General features: G+C 36.8%; 1 protein-coding gene across 1 annotated transcript in view; it reads left to right on the top strand.

Annotated features, from left to right (window-relative positions):
• The first annotated feature begins 209 nt into the window (after positions 1–209).
• LOC129230616 (alkaline phosphatase-like) overlaps positions 210–22,767 on the top strand; it is a 74,405-nt gene continuing 51,847 nt past the window's right edge. Inside the window, exon 1 of the mRNA XM_054865031.1 lies at positions 210–281. Coding sequence (XP_054721006.1) covers positions 218–281 — 64 coding nt within the window. The 5' untranslated portion in view covers positions 210–217. The remainder of the gene's footprint in view (positions 282–22,767) is intronic.

Raw genomic sequence — 22,767 nt, 5'->3', positions numbered from 1 at the left:
AGCTCAAATTGGCTGGAATCTTGACCCAACCCAACCCAAGCGGGAAGAAGCGAACAGCTACGATGAAGAGCGATTGTTTTTCCCGCTCTTTCACTCTCGGCGGGAGAGAGTCGGGGGGGGGGGGGGAGATCGGGACTGTTTATCTTTCAGTATTCAAATCGTTCGATGTGCACGAGCTTCCTTCCCTTCAGTCTGTGACAGACGGGCAATCAAAGACATGTGGAATTATTTCTTATGGGTTTTTTTCTCGGCTTGCGTTGCGTCCCAGCGCGTGGAAGAAAGTAAGTGTTGAACTCATTTTGTGCAAAAATGAACTTTCTTGTTCAATTTATCAATTTTTTAGATTAGGTACTTGCACTTTTTTGCTGTTTACATCGGTTTTGTTTAATCCAGTGGTTTCCATCCTGGGGGACGCAGAATAATTTTAAAGTGGGGGGGGGAGGGCGATTGGGTATATCAGATAAAATAAAAATGAAAGAAACAATTATTTAATCAATTTTGTGTCACATATGAATTTTTAAAATGAGTGTCAGCGTTCTCATTAATGTAGTGAAAGTAACTAATGGGTAGGCTTGCCAGATTTTTGAAATGTTCAACCGGGACATCAGAAGTGGTCCCCCCTCCCCCGTGTCGTAAGTATTTAGAAGGGTGCACTTTCTTGGTTGGTTTTTTGATTATTATTTTAGTTAGTAGTTTCTTCGCAAGGCTATGAATAAATGGTTGCTAACTAGAAATAAAAATCAGAGATGAACCAAAACCCATGAAACAAGCAAATAAATTTAAACATTTTATTTCTTACTTAAGTAAGTAGAAACTATTTGAATGAGGAATAAAAATTTGAAATATATTTTCATGTAATTTCAATTGGTCAGAACTTTTAGAACGTTTTTAATCTTGTCGTAAAAATCTTCACAAGCTAATCCAATAAAAAAAATTATGTTAATATTGCAAATGGCAAATTAACTATCCTAATTAATGCTTCAATTTCTTATTTTTTGACTTTTTTGGTCATATTTTATCAGATTTATCATTTCCCGGAACTTTTAGTAAACCGGCTGGGGCACCGGAGTTTTGTCTGAAATCCGGGACTGTCCTGATCAAACTGGGACGTCTGGCAAGCCTACTAATGGAAGGGGGGGGGGTGCACACCAACTTCACTTAGATTCTGAATTACCTCATAAAATTGTATTTATTTTATTCGTTCTTTGGCTTCGTATGTTCTTGAAAAATACGTTCAAAGTAAGACTTTGTCTAGTAATGTTGAATTTTGTGTGTGAATATATCTAGATTTTTATTTATTAACTAGTTTCAGCTATCATAAGCAGCTCCAGTTTCCAATTGTACTGCTTGTATTAACCTCGTATTGGAGGGGGGGGGGGGGCTCATGTCAGTGTTCAAAGGGGAAACAGAGACTGAAAGGTTGAGAACCCCTAGTTTAATGAATGTAGATTTAATACATATCTAGGGTCTGATTACTGAATAGCCCTGCTAGGCTGTGCACTAAATTTCTTAAACTGTTTTCGCTAATGACTAAAATTGTGAAATTTCACAACAGAGCTCTCGCCCCCCCCCCTTGTCGCCGAAAAAGTGTTTGATCTAAGGCCTTTCAATGTTTTTTATCGGGCCCTGTACATATCAACAAATTATGTTTAATAGCGTAGTTTTTTACAAATAGAGCATCACGAACTTAAAGTTTTCGGGAGGAGAAAATTTCCCAATTTCTCAAACACTCAAAATTTTACATAATGATTTTAAAAACAGAAGTTTTTTTTGGGGTGGTTTTAGTGACCCTCCGTTGGCATGCCCTTGTTTACAAAAATGCCTTTACTATCTATCAAGGTATTTTAATGTAGTTGAAGTTTTATGCTTAGTTTAAGCTCGTTATAAACTTAAAAACTGACAATATTCCCAAACAAAGGCTAAAAGACTCAAAAGAATGTAAGAAAATAAAATAAAATTTAAAATAAAATGCTATACTAATGCATATGCTTAGCGGGAAATTTTGCATGAAGAAAATTTTCTGGTGAAAAAATGATTTTTCAAATTATCCTTTCTTTTTTTTCTCACGACCAAAGGTTTAGAAATTTTACCGACAGTAAATCATACACATCCGTAAAGACTCCTCCTCCTTGGAGTGTCCACCCTCCCCCCAAAGGCTCCTTGAGTTTCCTCCCAATTGACGAAAGTGCTGGTTATTCAATTCATAACAAAATTACTCCATAAAAAAAATCTTTGAAATATTTATACGCTTTCAAGGATTAATGTTGAGAACTCAGAATCTGAAAGCTTTTAATCCAATTAAGAGTACAAAAAGATTCTGCGTTGCAAAAATACTGCTAACAAAACGAAAAAAAAAAAAAAAAAAACACTTGTACTTTTTTATACCAGGGTTTTATTTCAGATAAAACAAATATGGGTGCCCTTTTATCTGCAGAACTTATTTTCAGCGGTAAATGTAGTATGAATCACATGAAATTGAAACTAACGGTAGGAGTCGGCTCCCGTTTCTTTCCCTGCCATGTGAAACAACTTAAGGTAAAACCACTTGCACGCGCTGTGGTGACACTTACAAACAAATAATAAACTGAAAGGTATGATGCATTGCAATTTTTAATTCCATTTTATAGTTTTGAGTAACAAGGCATTTAGTTCTTTGTTTTATGCCTTTTAAATAAAAACAAAATGATGTTTAAATTTGAATTGCTTACCTATTCGCTTTTTCTTCAGAAGTATCAAGCACTAGTGCAGTGTCAACTATTGATTGTATCACCTCATAGTGTTGCATGAAAAATTATCAAAAATGCTTTGCGTTAAAAGATGTTTAAAATGAAAAAAAAGTAAATCAAACACATTTTGTCAAGAAAATTTCACGTACGAATTATCGATTTTTCTTAGAATTGGTGATTTATTTACGTTTTTTTTTTTTCATTTAAACCAGAATTCATAATATTATTAACTGAGTCATGTTATACGTATGCGTGGAAGTACTAGCTCAGACAGAATACACCCTCTCGGGGAAGGGGGGGGGGATGGGGAGCATGGGGCATCAGATTCCTTTTAACCCGTAACAGGGGAGGTGAAAAAGTAGGACGTAACAGGGGACGTGCGGTCTCAGAGACCGCTGTATTCAAAAAATTCTTAAAAATCGTGTAATTAAGATACAGTCCTGTTATTTCCCTCAGATTTTCCTTCAACTTTTATTACCACGGGGAAAAATATTTTTTAACCTTGAATCGAAAAATAAATTTTCCGAGGAAATTTTGCTAGAGTCTTCAGATTTTTCGACAGTCATATGCTGCAGTAAATAACTCACTGTTTATAATAAAAATTAATCTATTATATATTAATGATTTCATTTTAGTTGTTATATATTTACAGAACATTTTAGTACCAGAAAATTGATTATATCGAGTTACGGGAAAATGTTGACAGCCCTTTAACTACTATGTATTTCGCGTCGTATTTAGAGAAATAAGTCAGTCTTCATTGTCCCTAGAACATCATTGTGTAACGTTTGTGAACATTTCAAACAATTCCCAACCTCATCTAGAACATTTCGCATCTTTTCCACATAACGCGGATAAAATTAAATGAACCTATTTCCGCGGTTTCTAATGTTCAGAGCCATGTCTACTACTGACGAAAATTGTAACACTGAAGGGCAGGTGCAGTCTCACAGACCGCTTCTAAAAATGCAATGAAATTAAAACCAGATGCACTTGCCTAAATATACTGATAAGCAAGGAGGGTGTTCATGGACACAAAACAAAAAGCTATTGGGAAAAACCATTCAATCGGACTGAAACTGAAATAGGGGTGATCGGATGAACTTTTGAGCGGTTTGTGAGACCGCACCTCCCCTGTTAAGAGTTAAAGACCGTACTAGGAGAAATATGGCTTAAAACCTAGGGTTCCTGATCGCGCCCAGGAGTGCCTCGAAGGGAGCTTAGTTCATGCTTGGGTCACGGTAGGTCACTATGACCTCCCAAAATTTTCTTTATTCGGCTGATTTTCTGGCGATTCGGCAAATTAAAAGACAGTTTGTCAATGTTAATGAGCACCAAGCGAACTTGGGAACCAAACACTGGGAGTTCCGCGTTAGGTTGACCACTTAACCGGAACATGTGCCTTGCAGTCCAGAGCCCCTGGTCAAGAAAACTGAGTTGGGCACAGTAGGCCTTGACACTCACCGGCTATCGTGCCACAGGGTTTGATTTTTATGTCAATGTTAAAAATACCTAATGTATCTCATTCAGGGCCGTCGCTAACTAAAATATCTGGGGGGGGGGGTGTGTATTGACAATTGGCGGCCCTCGTCGATCATTTAAAGAGGTCTATTGCCTCCCCCCTTCCTCCAGGTATTGAAAAATTAATGTTTTTACATATAAGTGGGTGTGGTTTTCGTTGTTTTCCCATAAAATTTGCGTTGAGTATACACATTTTGTCCCCAACTCCTGGAAAAATTTAAACTGATTAGCTGGGCGGCCCCAAACAGCTCTACTGTTTTCAAGTATATGTAAAAAAATTTCAACTGAAATGAAGAACTGTTTGTACAAATACCACATAAATGCAAGAAGTTCAAAAATTAGTTTGTTGAAATCTTACCCTTTGGCGTTTTGTCCTGAGTATATCCTAGACTAATCAACATTGACAATGAAAAGCTTTAGAGGAAATGCAGATTAAAAATGTTTTCAAAACGTAGATCCTATTATTAATGCCCCCTATCAATTTATAAATAAAACAAATCTGTACTTATAAGAATTTAATCTTAATATTACTTAATTAAGATTAACAAAGCATTTTTTTCTCGATACAACCCCCCACATACATACACATTTTTTGTACGATTGAACTTGGAGGGAGAGGAGTATCAGGAGAGGGTTTGAGAAGAGGACGATCTTAAATGCGATATAGCATACTCAGTTTGAGGGGGTCCGGGGGTTTCTCCCTCGTGAAAAAATTTGGAAAAATAGATGTAAAATCCTGCGTTTTGAGGCCTTATCCAGCATAATTCGAACTAGAAAAATATCAATAAAAAATAGGCAAACCATAACTTTTTACAAGTTTCACGCTTTTTTTGCAAATTAAGAAAATGCAAAATAATTTTTTTTTGGTTCGGCAAATCGTCGACACTGATCGAGAGAGACAAAAATGGACAACGTATCGTCACTTGCTCACATCGGCCTTTGGTAGAGTTAATTTTTGATCATCCCCCTTAACCAAACGACAAACAAAATAAGTAGTAAAAAATAATAAAACTCTTAAAAGAAATGGTGTGGAGATTTGCAAAATAGGTAACAAGAGAGTAAATCCTTGACATTCAAGTAATTTAAAGTTTATACACTAGATAAGAAATAAAATTGAAGAACTTTTCAAGTACAGTGAAACCTGTGTAAGTTGACCACTTGCGGTGCAGTACTTTGATGGTCAACTTATAAAGGGTGGTAATGATTTTTTTTTTTTTTTGTCATTTCTTGCACCATGGACCATGTATTCATTTCTGGAATAATTGGCACTTACTCTTTCTGTTCAACTCACTTTTATTGTTTACCATTACTTTGAAACGATTATTTAAAATGTTATTCAAATATTTTTGTTTTTTTCCCTCGTTTTTTAATAAATTAGACACTGTAGTTTTAGAAAATCTGTAAGTGTCAGCTAATTTTCTCCGACTTTCTACCTTTTCAATTAATTTTAATATTTCATACTTGTTATCAATCTCAAGTTCAACTAACTTTCTTTTTGAAGCCATTTTATGTAAAACTTTTACAAAGAGCAACAAGCTATGCTCTCCTAGTTCATAAAATGCAGTTGAAAATGAAAATGTCCTATCTCTTAATCCCTTGCGCCAGGAATAAGTAAGTTTTCTTTTTAGCACAATTCCAGTGTTGCCACAAAATATTGCAACTGGAAGAAAATACTTTGTACTTTTTTTACAGACACCTGTTTTCTGTTTTCATTGGACAGAGAGTACAAAGGCAATCTCAAATAGAACAAAAAAAGAAAAACAAGTTCGGAGAATAAAGAGCAGCATAAGCTTTATCTGCTGTTTTATTTAGTTGGTAAAATGCTGGTCTAAAGCATCAAAATTATTCTTGGAAAGCTTTAAAAAATAATAATAATAAAATAATTTGCTTGTTTAAAAAAATAAATCAAGTGGTCAGCTTACAAAGGGTTTTTTACAATACTCCAAACCAAATTTGGTGTACATTAGTGGTCAAGATAGACAGGTGGTCAAGATAGAGAGGTGGTCAAGTTACAGAGGTTTTCCCTCATTATACCCATTCATATATATTATTCATTATAAGTCCAATTCCGTTTCCGACAAAAGCAGTCAACATAGGCAGGTGGTCAACTTACAAAAGTGGTCAACTTTACAGGTTTTACTGAACACTCAAAGACTACTGTCTGACCACGGATTGTATGGAAATTCAAACATCCGTTTTACAGCCGGTAATGGACAAATCTATTATTTTTTACGGTTGTCAGCTTTTGCAGAAGCAGAGTCTCATTCAAATGGGCGGAATACGCGCATCAAATTTTTACTTTTCCTCCTTATTCACATAGATTCGTCTTATCTGGACGTTTGAAAATTCCATGCAATCCGTGGTTGAACAGTAATTTAATAATTTTCAAGGACTCTCGTATAAATAAATTTATTTAAAGCACTTTCCAGTCTCTAATCGTTTTACCAAGTTTTTCTAAACTTGTAAGAAACTTGTTTCAGTTTTTGTTTTTTCAAAAACTGTAGATTTCTTATTCTAAGATATTTACTGTAAGTCAGCGCGGAATCCACTATTGGCGGGGTCCTGTGCGGCTGCCCAGACTGCACGACCCTGGAGTCGCCCCAATCCATTAATTACATCTTATTTCCGGTCTAGGAAGATTGGGCGCCGCAGATTAGGCGCCGCATATTGGGCGCCGGGAACTTTGGGCGCCGAGCACTTTGGCGCCGAGCATTTTGGGCGCCGGGAACTTTGGGTGCCGAGCATTTTGGTCGCCGGGAACTTTGGGCGCCGAGCATATTGTGCCCAGTATTCCCGGGACCTAAAATGCTCGGCGCCCAATGTTTCCGGCGTCCAAAATGCTCGGCGCCCAATGTTCCCGGCGGCGAATTTTGAAACGCTCTCAATGCTTACGTTACGGTAGCTACCGGTTAGTTAACCACGTGACAGCTAATGATCACGTGCTCCAATCAACTGCTTAGAATGGTAACCGGTTGATCATAGAACGCTGGGGTTAATTACCGGCCGACCGGTGAGGTTCGTCGAACGCAAGGAATGCTTGCGTTCGCCGAGCTCAACTGGTAGCTACCAGTTAATCGATCACGTGACATCTAATGATCACGTGCTTCATATTAATACGGTAACCGGTTGATGATAGAACGCAGCGGTTAGCAACCGGTTACTCAGTGGTCGACCGGTTAGGTTCGCCGAACAAAACCAATTACAGTACATTGGCGAAATGAGAAATAAAAACGAGCGCGTTCTAATAAACAGCATGGTGACCTGGATACATTAAAGCAACCCCGAGTAAAATGTAAACAGAGCCGCCCCTTTAAATTGTGAGGTAGAAATTGCAATGCGAAATATTGCTGTTTAAAGTTTTAGTTCGTTTTAATTTCACGATTTACTGTTTTTTGTGTTGTGAAATATTTCCGTTTTCGTAATGTTTCTTCTGAATCTTAATTTATACGTCTGTATTGTTGTTATGTTTGGAAAATTCTGCTTGCTGTAAACATTCGCAATAAACTCACATTAAAAGAGACGCAGAACAGATTTTAACATGGTAGATAATACATGCTGTTTCAAAATGAGTTTCTTTGACTGTTGATTTTTTTTTATATTCTTGAGAATGGTAACTGAAATACAATCTGAGTGCGCTTCACTTATGTTGTTGATGTTTTAATTTATTGGTTTTCTCTGAACAATATGTTGAAGGTTTTGGTTATTTCATAAAGTTTTTTAACAATAAAAATGTCGTGAGAAAATCTGTAAAAAATACTACCATTTAATGATCTAAGAAATACATTTTATCTCAGGAAAGAATATAATCCTTTTCATTTAATTTAATTTCACCTTCATTTGTCTCAGTTTTTAGTTTTATAAAAAGAAAATAAAAAGGGGAAAGGATGAGTGGGAAGATGTTGAGTCACTGCTCCTATGCTCTGTAGGGCTCTTGAGAATTTGAGCGACCAGTGTCAGCCTTTGCACACTCCCCCCCCCCCCATTTCCTAGAAAAAATTAAAATGACACGTTTGGCTACCACCAACTACTCGCAATCAGTAGTCATTGGCCCCAGGAACTGTAAGCTTTTCCATTTTGATTGTTTTATGCTCCGAGCTTGTGTCACTCCTTAACTGTACTAAATCATTATAGTCTATAATAGGTGTGAGTTCATTTGTATGCTAATGATAATAATATATTCAGAGCTCTAAAAAAAAAATTTTTTTTTTTTGGCCTTGTTAATTTTGCCAGAATGAACTGATAATTGATAACAATTTGCAGATTGCACCAAAACCTTAATTATATTAAAATGTTCCCTAGAAAAAAATTTACAGCAAATACTGTATAATTGACTTTGAATTCATAGCACCTGTGATAGTTAAGTTAGAGGGGGGAGGGGAGCCAAAGTGAGTGCCCTTGGCTAGTGCATTCTTGCACCCTTTGAACTTGTTCGTTTCCGTTTTTTTCCCTTACATTCATGGCATGCGAAAAATCCGGAAAACTTGCAGAAGGGGTTGCTTATTCATATTGTATTGTAATTAACTCTGAATTTGGAGCACTTCAGAAGTGATTGGTAGGGGGAAAGGGTTCCAAACATAACAACAATACAGACGTAAATTAAGATTCAGAAGAAACCCTATGAAAACGGAAATATTTCACAACACAAAAAACAGTAAATCGTGAAATTAAAAGAAACTAAAACTTTAAACAGCAATATTTCGCATTGCAATTTCTACCTCACAATTTAAAGGGACGGCTCTGTTTACATTTTACTCGGGGTTGCTTTAATGTATCCAGGTCACCATGCTGTTTATTAGAACGCGCTCGTTTTTATTTCTCATTTCGCCAATGTACTGTAATTGGTTTTGTTCGACGATCCTAACCGGTCACCACTGAGTAACCAGTTGCTAACCGCTGCGTGATTATTAGATGTCACGTGATCGATTAACCGGTAGCTACCAGTTGAGCTCGGCGAAAGCAAGCATTCCTTGCGTTCGACGAACCTCACCGGTCGACCGGTTACTAACCGCAGCGTTCTATGATCAACCGGTTACCGTTCTAAGCAGTTGATTGGAGCACGTGATCATTAGCTGTCACGTGGTTAACTAACCGGTAGCTACCGTTACGTAAGCATTGAGAGCGTTTCAAAATTCGCCGCCGGGAACATTGGGCGCCGAGCATTTTGGACGCCGGAAACATTGGGCGCCGAGCATTTTAGGCCCCGGGAATACTGGGCACAATATGCTCGGCGCCCAAAGTTCCCGGCGCCCAAAATGCTCGGCGCCCAAAGTTCCCGGCGCCCAAAATGCTCGGCGCCCAAAGTTCCCGGCGTCCAAAGTGCTCGGCGCCCAAAGTTCCCGGCGCCCAATAGTCGGCGCCCAATCTTCCCATTTTGTCTTATTTCAATACCGAGCAAACTTCTGCCAGAACAGTCTCTAACAGCCAAAATGTCTGCCAGGAACAGTCACAAGTGATCGAATTCTAATGGATAGGGCAGCTTTTTTTCACCGAGACGAACTGAGCTCGAACTATCTATCTCGAATTTACTATCGAAAATTACTGTCTCGTGAAATTTTCTCTACATATGATGTTTTTTTTAATTGAAAAGTTAGATCGTAAAAGTGTTACATTTTCCACCAGAAATGTAAAAAAGAAAAGAGCTAAGAGCTTCATTATGCGCCACCCCCCCCCCCTCCCCGGATTTTCCGTTGCATGACGAGTTTTTAGTTTTTAAACAGTATAGAAACTGCCCTAGGAAATGTCTGGAGAGGTGACGCGGGCTTGCCTGCAAGAGGGCCATAGGTTAAAAAATCAGACCTTCCAGCCTTTAAATACAGGACCACCAAGAGCCAACGGCTCCTTGCCAGCCCCTCCCCCCATAAAACCTACTACAGTTACTCCGAACCCCTCCCCTCCTCCAAAGGCCGGCTCCTTTGTTTTCGACTAGGCTGGCATGGCTTCTGTCGGCACTGCTTAAATATCAAAAATTTTAGCTCATTTAAAGCAATGATTCTTAGAAATAGCTAAGTAAAATATTAATAAAATAATAGTTTAAAAAACTAATTGACAAGCTCTTATACGAGAATGAACTAAAAAGTAAAAAAGAATTTTTAAATGTAGAGTACATTCAACAGGGAGAGGATGCCCCACAGCGCTACAGCTAAGTATAAATTAGCTTAAAACAATGGAAATAAAAAAATTGACCAAACAATCAACTTTAATATAAAAAAGTACGGGGTGCTCTCCATTTACATTTTTGCAAGGATTCTGAAAAAATGATAACGTCTAAGCCTGCAATGAGAAATCTAAGACATCTGATATCAAGCACCTCAACGATTTATGTGATACGATACGCTAAAAACTTCGGTTTTAAAGGTTTTTTTTTAAATAGTTTATTAATAGTTTTGCTAAATATATTTTCATAAGTTACTTTTTTCTTCGTGAGGGAGCGGGATTTTAACATTGTTCGAAATAAATTGAACTCGTTACTTAAATTCTATTTTTTTAGGGGAGGGGGTGGAACGGAATTTTCATTTTTTCTAATCGTAGCAATTATTTTAATCTGATTTTTCCTAAAAGGCATAAATCTTCGCGATCCAAATAAAATTCCGCAAGAATCTTTGGAAGTTGTTGAGCGTCAACGAGCAGGGGGCGGGGCCCCTAGTAATTTAAAATTAAATTCAAATCTCTTCAATGAAATAAATTTTCCCTTGTAAAACAGGGGTGTCCATCTCCCCAAGAGCAAGAGCACATCCTCCCCTCCTCCATTACCACAAAACCCCCCCAACTCGGGTGCCCTCCTCAAAAAGAAACATAACCCTTAAAATACCCCTCTAAAAACTTCAGTGGCGCAGTGGGCACCACTGTGTAAGACAAATCTTGCCTATTAAGGTATTACAATGACCTCATATACAAGACTAGCATTCCCGTACCCGGCATTGCTCGGGTAATGGAATTAGCAGGGGTTAACAGTGCTTGGTGCACCTAGTTTCGAAAATCCCCTATAATAATTACTTATTACCTATAACTTTTTCTAATTTGGGGAGGATCCCGGGGACCCTGGACTCCTTATATATATATATGCCCTTGTCCTTAACCGATCTTTAATTGTTATTAACGATCCTTTTAAAGTATTGATTATCTTTGCAAACACAGGTCATCCACATTTTATTGTTATACCTATATTTAAGCTAAAACTTCTTTGTATACAACATTTTTAGTTTTTTTTTCTGGTGCTAAAATTATTAAACTGCTTGATGAACTGGCTTTGGAGCAAGCTACATAACATTGGTCGCGTGAAAAAAAGTCTTCTCTTAAATCGATCCCTGCTACTTTTAATGTCTGTCCTTGTGACTTATTAATGGTTATTGCAAAGCAAACTTTAACAGGAAACTGCACTCTTCTAAATTCAAAAGGATAGTCCGCCTGTGATGATGTTCTTAAAAACTTCGTTTCTAGTTTTGAAAAAATAAAAGCAAAAGACAGAAACATTATGATTTGACTTGAGAAAAGCCTCGAAGAATCACGCGAGAAACAAAAACAATATCAAATTTATAGTTCGCTATCGACCAAAAGTTGAGATGAAGTAATGAATAATGATTTGAATGGAGGAAAGCCTTCGAAAGTAAGGGATTTGAATTTCAATGACAGGTTTTTAATTTAGCAGAAATTAAGGGGTTAATTTCTTCCGAACTAATTGAGAATTCGAAAAATCCTTTCTTAGTGGTTACTTTTGTAATCATGCGGACATGCCTGTCAAATTTCAAGTCTGAAGCTTCAGCGGTTTCGGCTGTGCGTTGATATATATATATATATATGTATATATATATATATATATATATATATATGTTATCTCAGGACATTGATTTTTATATATTAAGATAACCATTTAATGGTTGAAAAATCAGAGTTAAGGCAATTATAGATTATAGTTGTAGAAGTTTTTTTGTTCTTTTTTTCTAACTGAAAAAATAAAGAAAAAATAAGTTAAAAGTGCAGTTACACGCGAAGGTTGGAAGGGGCCGAGGGAGAGTAAGAGTGCTTTTATGAGGAGCAAATATAAATAATAAAAGTTAAAGAAATGAAATGGAAAAAGCGGAGCTCCGCTTTCAACTACATTATGGACTAAATTCGTTCAAAACACTTATTACTACTTACACTTTTAATGTTGCTGAATGAAGCAGCTTTTCTATGCAGCTCCTCCAGTAGTCTTTGGCTTTGAGCATGAGCTCTAATAAATAATAGGAAAAATTTCTGTCAACACTCAACTGACAGCGGACGAGTAAGAAAATAGAATCAGACGTTTTCTCGGAAAAATATCAACTCCCCTCTCTCTCTTTCAGCATTGCTCTAATAAGACTCTCAAGGTCACACTCGGAACAAAAACCCCTCATGCGAACTGGACACACCAGGCAGAATTCTATTAGAACACGTGATGGTACCACACAGAGACACAGGGCTGCAAGCAAGCCCTGGCTGCAGGCACTGCTTGAGAGCCCCGTCCCGTACGATGTACTATCAAATGACAACCAGACGTGGCGAGAACTACAGATCCGCGGGCTATAAAGCAATTAGTCCCTTCGATTTTCGACACAAAATAGACAAAATAGCATCTTTTTTCTGCGAAACAGTCTAAACAACGAGAGTTGTATCCGGTTGTATCGCTTGTTTCTGTTTTCCACCAAGGGAAAAGTCTTCGTCATTTGACTACGCTGTTATTATGCCGCGCTGTCCGTGCGGCAGTGCAGTGGAGTAGCCAAGGGATGGATTAGGGAGTTCATGCCCCCCTCCCCCGCATATAGCAACAAAATGACTTGAATGAACACACTGCAAGTGCCTTAAATTGCACTATCCGACCTTTAATTTCGAAACATATTATATGACCCCCCATCTTCCCTTCTCTCCCGAGGAAAGTTTCTTGGAGCACCACTATGGCAGTATACTGAAAATCTAAAAATGTTGCGCGTATTTATGCAGTACTTCTTTTTTCAAACACGGGATGATCGATTTGTAAAATCCCGTTTACGCGGTCCCACTTAGTGATATATTCGTATTTTCCGCATCGAATGTCGCCTGAAACGAATCTTACCTTTTTTTTTTTTTGCGGCCCCATTTATAGTTTTTTAATAGCTGAAAAGTACCGGATGTTTTAGATTTCAGGTATACTGATGTTGCTAGTTATGTTTCAGTTATTTTATTTTTCTTCTAAATTTCAAAGAACCCTACCGCAGTTTGAAACAGATTAATGTAATACTTCTGCAAAAAGAATTGATTCATGCCTACTCCACTTAACAGATTTTACTAAAAATGTTGGAATAACTTTTAAAGATCTCGCACGTGTTTACACAGTACTTTTTTCTCCTAATAAGGGACGACCGGACGACCGGTATGTAATCGTTCCCGCGGCTCCACTTGGCGATTAATATTCCGCATTTTTCGCAACGATTCTTAGCTGTTTTTCGCCGCCCCATTGATTATTTTTTCTTTTTCTTTTTTGTGACTAGGGCCGCGATAGATGATAAGTACCGGATGTTTTAGATTTCAGGTTTACTGATACTGCTAGATAAAATTTTAATTATATTTCGATTTTCTTCTAAATTTCATTTAAGAATTCCCCGCATTTTTTTTATTTGCGGTTTTATTCCTTACATTAGAAATTAATATTAACGTAAAATCGGCGGCCCCTTTCTCCAAAAAAGTGGAGGGGTGTTACACCCCCCCACACCCCCCCTTGCCGACGGCCCTGATCTCATTAAATGTAATGTTTGTGCTTGCCCGAATTTAATCATTTGGTAAAATTCAGAGTTTAATCCGGTAAATTAAAAATCCCTCCCCCATCCCAAAAATTTTAGCTCGGTGCGCCCCTGACCACGCCTTTGCGTAAAACACTTTTTATTGCACTTTGTATTTACTACTTATCAAAAAACATTTTACTATGAAATAACACTATTATCTTAGGCATTTATAGCACTTACAAACTGCATAAGCAATTGTAAAAATATTTTCCACTTGATTTTCATACTGTCCAACCACGAATTGTATGGAATTTTCAAACGTCCAGATGAGACGGAGTTATCTGAATGAGGGGGAAAAGTAAAAATCTGATGCGTGTATTCCGCTTATTTGAATGAGACTCTGCTTCTGCAAAAGCTGACATCGGTAAAAAATATAGATTCGTCCATTTCCGGCTGTAAAACGGATGTTTGTCTTTCCATACAATCCGTGGTCAGACAGTACGTTTGTCTGTTTTTACTTTTCCCATATTTATGTATGGGGGAAAGAAGTACCTGAAAACGTAAACACACAAAAAGTAACATAGCAACAATGAAAAAAACTTTGAAAAGGAATTTGATGTGGAGAAATAACTGCGGCAATTGAATTGTTTAAACACCGAACGGTTGTTATTCGTGCCTTGTCAAGAACCTGTCGGCTTTTTTTCCCTTCTTTATTTGTGTACGTACAGGCTGTGCTGTAGTTGAACAAAAATATTTGGGGATAGCGACGAATTTATCTCGTCGCAATTGCGAAGGGCACCCACTAAAAACAACCCCGAAGGCAGGGGCGTGCACAGGGGGGGGGGGAGAAGGGACTCGTTGATCCGGCCCCGAAGGGGGCCCAATATTTTTAAAACTAGGCGTGAAATATAAAGGTAAACAATAGGGAGGAGGGCCCAAAAAAGTCATTTGTGACGGGTCCCAAAATTTCTGTGCACGCCCCTGCCCGAAGGGAATCCAAAAATGTATACCGTACGTGAAAATTATTTTACATGTTCCGTTTTTTTTCATAGGGGTCCCCAAAAACACATTGTACCCTAAACCTGTAAATCTTTCCCCTGTTTGACAGAACTCTCCTTTCTCTGTTGTAGATGGCATGCTTGACGGATTTTTGATAGACCGAAAAAGGTCGGTTTAGGTTACTGAATCAGCTTTATTTTTTAAAGCAGTATTTTTTGATATGTTTAGTTACTAAAACCCCGGTACCCTCACGACTTTGCCCGTAGTAAAAAATTAAAAGGTCATTCGGTCGCCTGTATATTTACAAATAATGGATGATGAATTTCTCGCCAATATGCTATGTTAATTTGCTCGTCCATGTTATGGTAATTTTCTCGTCCAAGTCATGGTAATTGGTAATTTACTCGTCCATGTTATGGTAATTCGCTCGGTGCAGAGGAATTAAATCCACCAATGGTGGTAAAAATAAAATCATAAAAAAAGAACAAATTTGAATTTTCGAAAAATCGCTTCGAGGTGCTCACCCCCTATACTACGACTAATTTTTTGTCTAATTTCGTGAAAATCAACCGAACGGTCTAGGAGCTACACGCGTAGCAGAAATCCAGAGACACTGACTTACAGCTTTATTATTAGTAAAGATTTTTAATGCGTAAAATGTGGCGCGTCAGCATTGCGTTTGCAACAGTATGTCATATGTTCCTATAGGGATTCTTGCTTGTTATCGTCACTTCTAGCCCCTTTCAGAATTAGGTTACACATTTCCGACCATCCTGTAAAATACAGTAGAGTCTTGATTTTTGCGAGGGATGCGTTCTAAGACCCCTCGCGTAAATTACAATTTCGCATTGTGAAAAGGATTTGCGTAGAACATTTTGATAAACCAGCTGTATCATTTTAGACACTCCCAAACACTCCTCAAACAGTCTTAAGTCATTCCTTAACTATATAACACCGTTTCCTACATACAGAACTAAATTCATACTGTACATTTTTTTTAAAGCTTTGTTATTCAGGATAAAATACTGTCACGATGCATAAAATCGTTCTTGAATTGTAAGAAATTATATTTTTCAACAATCACTTACTTTTGATGAAGCAAAATTAGCAGCAGAATAGTAAAATAATCGAATGTAGTAGATCATTTTCCAGTCGAGGTTGTAATAAACCGCAACAACATGGGGGCGGGGGGGGGAGAGAGCCCCACTATGATTTTGTTGTTATTTTTTATTGAATTTGTAATTTTATATTCAAATCAATTTTTTCATTAATTATATATTAAAATGGATACTCGTAAATTATACTCGTATTAGATAATTTACGAGTGTCCTTTGTTTCTTTTGAATAAAATCGGGAAGATAATATTATTTCGTTTCCATACAGGTTTCTTCTAATCTCCGAGGCGTGGCTGTAAAATCACGGGGGCATCGAGTGGGCAGGGTGATAATTCGATCGCATCGTTAAAATAACATATGTTATCAACAGCATCGATAAGTGAAAAGTTATGTTCTATTTGAAGTTGAGAAATTTTTATCTTATTCAAGTAAAAAGTGGCAGGGTTTATCAAATTTACTTTTAATAGATTTTTCGAAGTTTATAAGTTGACATAAGATAATGGTGTTCAAATCTTAAAAAGAGAAACACTTTTGCTAGCAGTCTTAACACATTAATTGGAATTTAACGCTTAACTGGTGAGGTGACTTTTCTTTCTTCTTTTTTACTTCCTTTTACAAAAAAGGAAGTATTGTATTCGCGAAAAAATTTTCATTCAAAAATCGGCCTTAATTTCCATTTTGTTCACCCCGAATGAATGTTGAGTTTATTTTTCAACCCAACCACACGTGGATGTATGCCTAGGAACGTACAGACACCTGAAATATCTATTTTGACGATCCCCGAGTTAATTACAACGAGTTTTCTCGTGACGTCTGTATGTACGTATGTATGTGTATATGTGTGTATGAATGTCGTATAACTCAAGAATGGAATGTCCTAGAAAGTTGAAATTTGGTACTTAGACTCCTAGTGGGGTCTAGTTGTGCACCTCCTGTTTTGGTTGCATTCGGATGCTCCAAAGAGGGTCTTTTGCCCATTTTTGGGGGGAAATCATTGTTAATTTCGATGTGAACTCAAGTGGTGTTATAATTTGGCGAACATTTGGCAATATATCACCAGTCTTTTGGTCGCCAAGTTTTGTCACCAACTTGGCGATTATATATATATATATATATATATACATATATATATATTAAATCTGGTTTTAATTTGGCCACTGTTGGTGATATTTAGAGAGTAAACTATTGAATCACATTAAAACTGCCAATAATGAGAAAATGACATTAAATTGGAGTAAAAGGAAGTCATGTGATGCACACATCAACTCGTTTTGTAACGTATGTGGTGAGGTGTGTCATAACCCCAGCGTTATATTTCTTGTGTACTCCAGAAAATGTAGCCAGTTAACCCTTAACTGGTGCGGTGGGTTACACACACATAACCTCATCATTATGTTTCTTATGTTCTCCACGAAATGTAGCCAGTTAACGCTGAACTGGTGAAGTGATTTTTTTTTTGTAACGTAAGTAGTGAGGTGGGTTATACACCAACATTATATTTCTCGTAAACTCCACAAAATTTATCAAACCATCGCTTAACTGATGTTATATTTCTTAAACACGCCACAAAATTCATAAAATTTTAGTTGGAACATTTTGAACAACTTCTGCTATATTTTTTGACATAAATGCAACTGAAACAGCCTTGTAAGCAGCGGCGGACTGGCCAGGAGACTGATCAAAAGAGCCATTAAGCTCTACCATCAATGACGCCCGCCTGAGGCGGGCGCGCCATCTGAATGAAGTCGGCTAGTCGGGGATCCCCGACTGGGCCAACCGCCGAGTGGGCCACTTTAAGCAATTTTTTATACTAAACTCAATACATTTAAATTGACACATAACATTTTTTGAAATGTTATAATTATAACAAGAAAAAAAAAGGAATTTGTTATGTGAAAAAAGTGTTTGGAAACTGTGGTTTATTAATTTTTTTCCCATTTTAAGCAAGGACCAAAATAAATGTCCGAAATCTATACGTGCGAATGTTTTCCTCTCTTATCAACTTTCTCTCTAGTTTTTAGATCTCTGGGGTCCATGGCTCCCACATTGAGGAAATGGGAGGGGGCCAGAGAAATTAGAGTTCGACGTGGCCTGAAAAAGGACCCGGGACGAAAAATGAGCTTTCAAAAATCTTATATTAGTACGTCTATTAACAACAATTGGCCTCACCACTAGACAAAGCGACCCCGGCCCTGCTACAAATGCGTGGGCCATGTTTTGGGGTGTTGATACATGAGCAGGGCATTCACGAGTGGAGGGGGGGCATCTGTTGACCCGGTTTCGAGCCTGAAGGAGGTCCGAGATTTTTTAAATGAGGGGTGAAATATATGTAGGGATGTAGGGGTAAGGGGCACCGTAAAAGTCATTTGTGACAGGCCCCAAAATTTCCGCGCACGCCACTGGTTGTGACAGATTCAACTAAATGCTGTCAGGTGGCAAGATATTTCATTGACCTATTGTAAATTATCGGTATACGAGTATTTCCATCTCAGAATCGCATACGGGGAAACAAGTCTGGACTACGATAAACTGAATCTGAAACAGGACAAAATTTCGACTTAGAAGAGAGAGCTCCTGCACATAGGCAAATTTAAGACTGAGTTCCAAGGGAGGGGGGGGGGGGCGGAGGGCAAGATTTCTTTTTTTGAAAAACATTATCTGTAATCAGGGCAGGATTTATACTTAGCAGGGTACCTAATGTATTTCAGAGTCCCTTTGTAGTTCTAAAGTCACCAAAGATAGTATTACGTCTAAAATTGTGGACTTTGATGCAAGAACCAGTTTAGTCCAAACTTTTTTTTTAAATTCATTTTTGCGTGTGAGGAATATAGAAGTTACAATTGGTGCAACAACGGGACACAATTGTAAGCTCAGACCTCTGTTTTCTGGTATAAATACTGTGAGAAAGATATTAGCCTTACAACCGGACACTGATGTTATTTGTTGGTCTTACCAAAAATGAGTTTGTCCGGACTTACTTGGTTCTTGGATCAAGGCCCTCAATTGTGTTTTTCAGATTTAAATATCGAAAAATTGCCAGACCAAGTCTTCGAATCTTCGCCATTTCCTTAAAATCATTAAAGATAGCTTAAAATTTCATTTTTTGAAATTTTCGTGGGAGAGCTCTGTAACCCTTTTATTTGCACTATAGCCTAAAATTGAATTCAGTTTCAGAAAAAAAAAAGTGCCCAGAGGAACTACTGTTTCCCCAGGACAAAAAACTGGCGGTGCGCTTTCAGATAAAAGGGTACTTTTTAAGAGAAGTTGTGTAAAACACAAAAGGTGCTTCTTTTATTTTTTGGTTTTCTAGGTACTTACAAAGTTCAAGTGTTTTCGATAGTAACTATTTTTTAAATATTGAAAAGTTTTTTGATGTTTAGTTTTAAAGGTAATGCAAAAAACATTCAGATACATTCTAATCAGATTCTTGTGGATAAGTTATTGAAATGAGAGAGTGAAGTTTCAAAGACAGGCTTGCGTGAATCTTTACCTTTTGAAAAAAAATTCGCTTTTGTGAAGTTTTGTTTAAACTTTTAAGGGGCAAGGAGGTTTGATCAAGTTAAGGATCAAAGGTTAGCTTAATTTAACAATTAATTTAACTGCAATTAATTTAACTGCAATTAATTTAATTGCAATTACCTTTTCAATCAATTAACAAGGCAATTGAAAAAATAATTGATTAATGCCCAACACTGTTTCAAACGAAATCTAACAAACCTTAACCCTCATTGTTTGCTGAACAAAGGGCAAATGTTTACAGTTTGAAACGCAGTACGGTTCAAACTTGGTTGTACCCCCACCCAGTTGTTTTAAATATTATGTAAGTTTGATAGAATGTTTTTTTATGATGTTACCTTGAAGTCTTAAGAAGCCATAAACATCGGTCGAACACCATCCAATTGCAACACAGCTGAATTCTGCACCATGTTCTCGCAGATGTTTTGGTGATTCGAAAATGTCTTGGCAGAAAACATCTGCGAGAACATAGAGCAGAATTTTGGATGTTACTGCATGGAGGGTGTTTTGCCGATGTTTATGACTCTTAAGAGTTGAAACTAGTTTAGGAGGCTGAAATTTTAGTGTTTTTCATGATTTTTTAACAGGAAAGAAATTATCAGAATTTTTTTAAACTTGGGGGATATTTTATTTATGTTTTGATTTGAAGTACTCGTTGTAATTTTTCGAAGTTTTTCCTCCAGAATTAGGGGAGTTAGAATCTGCTGTCTATGGGCGGACGCCATCAGATCTTGTTGCTGGTGTGCATTATCAAAGCCGCAATTTTTGTCTGTGATCATTATATTTTTTCTTTCTCGTAAACAACATATTTCTCTAGAAATGAACCTAATTGTGATCAAAAAAGTTGAAAATTGCATGTTTTCTAGGTGTTTGATTACAATGTTATGTTTTCATACCATTTTTTTCGCACTTCCTGCATTAAAAATATTTTTATCCATAATATCATCAAAGAGTTAGTTTCATATAGAGAATAATTGAATAAAGAATATTTGCAAAAATTTTCATAACGATTGATCAAAAACTCTTTGAGCTAGAATGCACACCAGTTGAAAAAAGTTGTTTTGAGAAAAACGCGTTTGAAAAAAGAAAAAAAAAAGTGCTGTGAACGTTTTCGAATCTCCACAGTCACTTTAAAAACGCATAACATTAGAACTAAGCGGAATTTTTCACTCAAATTTTAGCAACATACTCTTGAATAGTTTTACTAACATTTTATGACATAAAAAAGTGGATTTTTTGACTGGTCTAAATTGGTTTCCTCCCTTAAGATTTCAAGGGTATTTTTCACACATACTTTTCTCCACCTTACCCCACTACTTAACGAATACGCCTTACGAATTGTAATTGACATACTGGGTCACAGTAAAAGGGGGGTGGGCGCGCTCACATTCGGACCACTCTGTGTAGAAGAAATATATATATTTTTTTAAATATAAAATAACTCCAAAAAGTTGCAGAAGGAGTTTTTTTTTCCACTTTTGTCGAGGTTTATTACACCTTAACATAATGGGCTGCATTTAAAGATTACTTACCCTGTCATGCTCAATCACTTACTTGCTGGAAAAAAAGGTACGGAGAGAATCTAGTAGGTAAAATAATGTTTCAGAAATTTTTCTGAGGTGTAAGACACCCCACCTATCAGTTAAGGGGACCGTGGTCCTTCCAAATAGCTCAAATTGGTCAAAAATATGATTTTTTTATTCCGTGGAAGTAACAATATATGAAGTGTGCTGAATCGTATGAAAAAAAAACGCTTGTTGATCTGATGTTTTATCGCGAAGTTATATGCGTTTAAAAAAAAGTAAACAGAACGTGTTTTCGATTAAAATGACTGTAAAACGTGTAAACAAAGTCGAACAACTAAGTAAAACTAAGTGTCAAACATGTAAACTAAGTTCCAATAAATCCTTACATTAGTATTAATGTCAAATATTTAGTCATCGTGAAAATATCTTTCGGGAGGTATTAAAATACGAAGATCATGAAATGTAGGTGAAATAAAGACTTTAACGTCATTTATCTCGGACTGGAAAATTCGATGCTGACATAGATTGAAAAAAGCTCCATGCGACTTAATTTTTGTTCGATATGCTTCAAATTTCAGAACATGCTACTTTGGTTGTAGTTTGATAAAACTGGGTATGCATTAAGGTTTAAGAGAATTTTATGTTGCTTAAAAATATTAGAGTTTTGATTTTTATGTAATATTCGCAACAAAAACTATTGCTTTACGCGAAAAAAAAATACTGCTGGAAAAAAATGCAGTTAATAATGAACCAATCCTTAAATGGATACCTAAAGTTCTTGGCAATGTTCTGTTCTCTGATAAAATGCAAATTGTTTGAGAAGAAAGCAAAAATTGAGTCGCGTGGAGCGTTTTAAAATTTTTATTTTAAATTTCAAAATTTTTAATTAAACTTTTATTTTATTGCATTTTTTTGTTTAATATTTTGCATGCTAATAAACTTACTAACTTTTATGCCGAGTGCCACATTTTAAAATTAAATAATAAATAAAAGAAAAAGCTTTCAAGGTCCACCGTCCCCAGGGTGGAAAAAGGGAAAAATAAGACTTTTTGTTTCTTTTCAAAATGCAGATTCAAAAATACAATCCCGCTTTCGAAATTAGCATCAGTTTGCAAGATTTCCCTGATACTTCCCATTCTTGTTTCAATAAATCCATCTCCAGAACATCGCCAAAAGCGAAGGACTATTTTTTGAAACAATATTATGGGATCATTTACAATTGGAGATTTTCTCACATCAATCCAAACTCGACCTCACAATGGTAAGAAGCAAAAATATGTTACCATTAGCGTCTATTTTTGTACACTGGTTGTACCCAAAGCGATGCGTTTGATGCAAAAGTAAGCACTCGAAGGATTTCAGGGATATCAGCGTGCATCGTTTTCTAGTCTTCTGCAACAAAAGTACAGTAAAATTAGGCCAAAAAATGGCCAAACCCAAACATCCAAAAAAAAAAAAAGGAAACCTGTTGCAAATTACTTCTTACCCTTCTAGCAAGGAGGGTAGCAAGGAGGGGTTTGGGGGGGGGGGGACAAAATAATCCTCTATTTAAATAAAAATAATTTCTATTACTTAAAAAAAGTTCTCAAACCTCGCAGAAACCACTCTATAATAGTAAACTAATAAACTCTCACAGAAAAAAATTCTAATT

This window comes from Uloborus diversus, chromosome 9 (genome assembly GCF_026930045.1).
Source record: "Uloborus diversus isolate 005 chromosome 9, Udiv.v.3.1, whole genome shotgun sequence".
Lineage (NCBI taxonomy): Eukaryota > Metazoa > Arthropoda > Arachnida > Araneae > Uloboridae > Uloborus > Uloborus diversus.
Note: the sequence above shows the minus strand (reverse complement) of the source record. Positions and strands in the feature narration are given on the sequence as shown.